The sequence below is a fragment of the Teleopsis dalmanni genome, chromosome X (assembly GCF_002237135.1).
Source record: "Teleopsis dalmanni isolate 2A chromosome X, ASM223713v2, whole genome shotgun sequence".
NCBI classification, from domain to species: Eukaryota; Metazoa; Arthropoda; class Insecta; order Diptera; family Diopsidae; genus Teleopsis; species Teleopsis dalmanni.
The window spans coordinates 2,327,217-2,332,808 of record NC_051848.1 but is presented as its reverse complement, the minus strand read 5'-3'; the positions used below and the strand labels follow the sequence as shown (position 1 = coordinate 2,332,808).

Sequence of the window (5,592 nt, the reverse complement as noted above, 5' to 3'; positions counted from 1 at the left end):
AATACTTTCGCAAAATTCTTTGAAATAATTTCATAAAAAATATATTATAAAATATTTTTCAAAAAAAATTCACGAAGCGAACATGCGTGAAAGTGTTGCATAGATTAAATGAAATTGTATCATAAAAAATCTTCAGCAAATGTTTATTATTTCAAATGTTTATTAATTTGTTCATTAATTTAATTTGTACATTAATTAATACTTAAATTAGTGCATTAATTCAGCTTTTAGAATGCTGGCCTTTGGGGAGTTTTTAGAATTTTTATACGATATTTCATAAAAATAAATTTCAATAAATTTCCAAAAGTGATTCGATGCTTCCGGATATTTGAGATTAAATATATGGTAGGATTTAAAACAGACATCAAAACAGCGAATACCACGCGCCCAGTTGGAAATAAATATTCATGAAGACACCAAAGAGTTGTGAAAATATAGGACGTGTCTCCTAAAAATAGAAGAAATAAGATTCATTTTCAAACATAACTGTTATTATTATTTATTTTACTAACCTTTAGCAACAACATCGTCGCTTAGCTTTTTTAGAAGCACACTACAATTGGAATCTTTCAAAGTATTTGGCTTAGAAAAGAAGTCGTACAATTTTTTCATTTTCGGCTCAAAGATATCAAGAATATCGTTAGCAGATGAATACAAATGTTTAAAATCTAAATCAATCTGTAAAAAGAAATATTACAAGACAGAATTATATATTTGTATTCCTTTTATATTACTAGTCTGTATCCCATTGGCTTCTTATACTCTGGCCAAAGCTTAAAAATATCTGATAAACTTAAACAATCATTGACAATTTTTTCCAGTCTGCTAGAAGAAGATAGTTGCCATAGCTCATTTAACTCACTTGCATCTACATTCTCGTACCTAAGACGTTTAACGGCATCTGCTGCAACATCTTTAAAACAAGAAATATATATTAAATGGACAACGCCTGATTGGTAAAGTGTATATATATATATAAATTTTAACAACTAAATCTCACCTTCATATATGACTTTTGAGCCATCGTGGCTTTCTGGTGCAGATTGTTTTTTCTCTATATTTTTCAGCGACTGCCTTAAATAACAAAATCTGGAGTAAATTTTTCCTCTTCTGTCGCATCTGTAATATTCCAGCTTCTCCGTAGGAAACATCAAAAGTATCTGTTGCTCAAGTTTATAGCTAATTTTAAGAGTCATGGCACGAGAAGTATTAAAACGAACGAATTTTAAAACATTTTCTCGAAAGTCCAACTGAGTAATGTTATTATTATTATTTTCACGTTCTGCTTCGTCAAAATTTAAATCTGCAATTTCACAATTGCTATCATTTTTTTCTGATAAATGCGACGCAGCAACATTATTCGTTGTTGCAGTAGTAATAGCTGTTGTTGTTATTGTTGCTTTTGTTGTTGTCAGTTTGCGTGGTGATGTAGCCGCAGACTTTTTCTTTTCATTGGCGCCATGCCTTAATAGATGACGCTTATAGCTGAAAGTGCGCCCAAAAACTTGTCCACAATGCAAGCAACGATAATCATCAAATTGCTTTAATTTGTGCTGAATTTTTAAATGTAATAATAATTTCTCCACGTTAATTAATTTATGTTTGCACAAAAAACACTTTTCCATTTTTTAAATTGTTTATTTATAAAAAATTTTACCGATAATAAAACGCACAGAAAACTGCCACTTAACACAACAGCGCATAGAATCAGACTGAGTTTGCTCATCTGCTCTAAATGAGAACGTAATAGGCAATTAAAAAAGGAAAAGAGAAAGAGAAAGAATATGCAAACTTTCAAAATTTCTGTCAAAACAGTGCACAGCAATCAAAATTTTATGAATATTTTCTGAATTCTTTCATAAAATTTAAGAAAAGCTTCATACACAAATCAATTATTATCTTAGAATATATATTTCATAGATTCTTTGAATTTTTTCACATGCACCATGAAAAATTCACGAACATTATTTTATGACAGCCTGTTCACAAAATCTATGAAATTTTTCACACAACAATAATTGGTTTAAGAAAAATTACATATATTCTATGTAGTTTTTCTGAAATTTTATGAAAAATACGATATGAACTTTTATGAAATCTTTTCGTAAAATATCGTGTACAAATTTGGTTCAGTGTATGTCTTAAGTATATTGGCATCTAAATAAATTCTAAATCAAAAATTGTTTTCAACTTTAGAATCACCCATATAAATGTTATTCGGTATATAGTGCTTATATAGAGGTTTCAGGTTTGATTATCTTACCTTGGAAGTTTTAAACTTTCTTAAGTACACGAAAGTATTTCGAGTATAGTTTCTTTTATTTGATATGTTTCATTCCTATTTTTACTTTTTGCCACCATAGGCGGGTAAAGAACAACAAACATATGATTCTATTGAACTATATTAACTAAGAAAAGGCAAAACTTTGAAAACAGGCCCTTTCCATTGAGATCAACTAAGTGCTACTTTATTATTTGATCATTTACGATTTTATTTACTTAAAAAAAGGACTCATACCGTATATATGATCTATGAACAGTTTGCTTTGGGTGTACTTTTATAGGAGGTGACCACTAATCTTTATCAGAAAATATATCCAACAATGTAAAGAAGAACAATTTTGTATCTCAAGATTTGAGTTTATTCTTTTCGTCAAAGAAAAAAGTCGTTGCATAAATGCAAATGAGTCTATTGAAACGTGCAAAAAATATATTTTCTCCTATAGCTCTCCTGTGTTCAAATTTTTTTACACTTTTGTTTTTGCTATGAGAAGAACACGTCTTTCTCAATATGACACGTATATATACATATATATATATTTATATATAATAGCATAATCGAACACGTGCTGTCAATAGTCTCGTCACATATGAAACTAGAAGTCTGGAGCGTGGTATTATCTGCAGTTGCTTGTGCTACGGGGTCAGTAACCCCACTCTATTTGGTATGTGCATTTAGTCGCGTAAGAACTTTAACACAATCCGCTGTTCTAATGTAATTTAAGCATTTTTTTATAAATTAATAAAGTATTTATAAAATTTATTTTTTTATTAATTGTTACCATTATTAATGCAACTTTTCTTATGAATTTTTTTGTAACAATTTTAGTTAATATTATTTACAACATGAGGTTTTTGGCAATAATATGTTGTCCGTACTGTGTAAAAGATAAAGACAGCTCGTATTTCATACACACGTAACCCTTAGATATTATAGGTAAACTAAGAACTTCGTGCTATTATTTTGTGAAATTTTGGAATATTTTTTTAATTTATTATATATAATTATAAACTATTTCATTGCTTTGTGCAATTTGTTTGTTTTTCGACAAAACCAGTATATATGCAAAATACTTATAACATATGTGTATATGTACATATGCATTCCATTCCATAGTGACCGAAAGTTGTTAAAATGATTTCCAAACTAATACCTTAAAGTGTACTTCATTTTATTAAAGGTTATCATACATAGCACGGTTCAAATAAATTGATTGACGCACCAGACTTCGTGGTCAAAATCTAAGGTTCTCCTCTACCACCGAATGCATGAGTTTATTTAGATTTCATTATATATAATATTAACCAGTCAGAACCTCGCAGCTAAATTGTTTGAATTCTTATCTAACCATTAGACCTAACCAGTCTCCGCGAATCTGAGACCAACTGAGTAAATATATACATTAAATCAGTTGAACTGCAGTATGTCAGAGATCTTTTCTAACAATTAGATCTAACCAGGCTCATAGAATATGAGTTAGACTATGTTATACACATTTCATTAATTGAACTGTAACTTATCAGAGATGTGTGTTTTTCTAAGTGGAATTTTAAGTTAGAAATATTTTTTACAAAATGACCTTCTTAGCTCAAATTGTGACTACCCATCTTTCGATAAACGAGTCTTACCCAACGCGAATGTGCAGCCATTGAATCTTTATCATGAAACAGAGAGATTTGCATTTGGTCACCGTGGATACAATAATACGGTTGAAATAAAAAATAAAAAATTGGTTATTAGGTCAACCAGTATTACTGGTTAGCGCAGTCTTTATATGATTATGCAAAATTGTCTAATCTCTTGTTGAAAGTCCAATCTCTTTTATCAAAATTTGTTCTATCTACAGATTAAAAGTACCACATAAATCGTTTTTGCGGTAGATTTTTGTCACAGTTAATGGTCGCCCAAACCATCACAAACAGTGGTACTTGTCTCTTGAATGCCATTTGAATGGTTAAATTTTTATATTATGTTTTTGCTACTTACTTCGGTAACACCATTTGTGGATAAAATTTTTCTTAACAGAGAACACTTAACAATTGGTCATGTTTATTCTAGTACAAGAGCTTTTACGCTAACAAGTCTAAGTTTGTTTTTTATAACAATAGTTTTCTTTTCTTTGGAACATTGGTTGATTGGTTTATTGGTTGGTTGCAGTGATCAGCAGCCAACCTACCTACGCTAAGCTAGAAAGCACAGACTAAATTCAACCTGTCAAATTTAGACAATTTAACAGATCCTTCCTTTTTCTCCGATTAATAGTCTAATAAGCTATCAAAGAAATACTTCTCTAAAAACCTATTTTTTCTGGATTCCAGAGCCGAGCCCTTAGAGAGAAAATGTTTAATGGTTTCTTTTTCCTGCCGATTTCCACAAACTTCTGCAGTGAGGATTATAGGAAATGCGCAGAAAGAACTGCAGTAAGCTTTGCAGTACTGAAATGATCCCTCTTGATGTTTCCAGAATTTTATTTTATATTAGGAAGATCATGTAACCGGGAAAGTCCTGAATGTCTTCCTTTTTTTATTGGCAAGTTGAAGAAAATAGACATATTTGCTTTTGCTAATGGTCTCCAGGACATCATTAACCTATGCCCCGAAGAACATATTTAGGGAAGCACTAATGCGGGCGAAACCGTCTACTTCCTCGTTCTCTCTTATGTTCCTGGTCTCTTTGGAACTTTACTTTATGATTGTTTTGAGTATGTTTACCTATTTTTTTATTTAATTTCATTCAATCTTTTCTTTCCAAATGGAGATAGATTAAAAAATAGATTAAAGTCCCACACTGCAACTTTTAATGCTTTACGTAATGCAATTTCTCTTTGGTACTAATTTCGGCGTAGTCAACGAAAGTAATGAGTGACACGGAGTCGGTAATCCATATAAATCAAGTAACTTAGCTCTGAGCATTTTCAAAAAGTATTCGTAACAAAAATATTCTCTCAGTCTGCAATTGCTTTTATCAATTAGTCTTAACTAGTTAACAACTCTTAAATGATATTTAATATCGTCAGAAAACATCTTCAAGAAATAATTTCAATTAAAACAAAAATTCAATTAATTAAAAATAAATAAAAGATTTTGTTGTTGCAATTTACTACTGTTCAAAACCTATCTATTAATTAATAATTTTAAATTTAAATTCGTTGTAATTTTACAACATTACAGTTACGAAAAAGTCCGTCTGTCTGTCCTTAGGATGGATTATCAATTACATCATTTAAAGTGATTTACTAATATTTGTAGTGTTTTTTGTTATTTCTGAATATATTTATTAATGTTAATTTATAGTAAAAAAAGTATAAATAT

General features: G+C 29.9%; 1 protein-coding gene across 1 annotated transcript; it reads right to left on the bottom strand.

Annotated features, from left to right (window-relative positions):
- Positions 1-204: 204 nt before the first annotated feature.
- LOC119687380 lies at positions 205-1,625 on the bottom strand. Its single transcript, XM_038101669.1, has 3 exons — positions 1,001-1,625; positions 513-913; positions 205-448 (listed from the first exon to the last, which is right to left on the bottom strand). The coding sequence occupies exons 1-2, from the start codon at positions 1,623-1,625 to the stop codon at positions 726-728; spliced, it is 813 nt and encodes a 270-aa protein (XP_037957597.1). The 3' UTR covers positions 205-448; positions 513-725.
- Positions 1,626-5,592: the final 3,967 nt, after the last annotated feature.

Excerpts from the sequence above, each read along its gene's own strand:
- LOC119687380 (XM_038101669.1), bottom strand. The coding sequence starts at position 1,625 with ATGGAAAAGTGTTTTTTGTGCAAACATAAATTAATTAACGTGGAGAAA. Across the intron at positions 914-1,000 it reads CTCAAAAGTCATATATGAAG|ATGTTGCAGCAGATGCCGTT; the intron begins GTGAGATTTAGT and ends CTTGTTTTAAAG.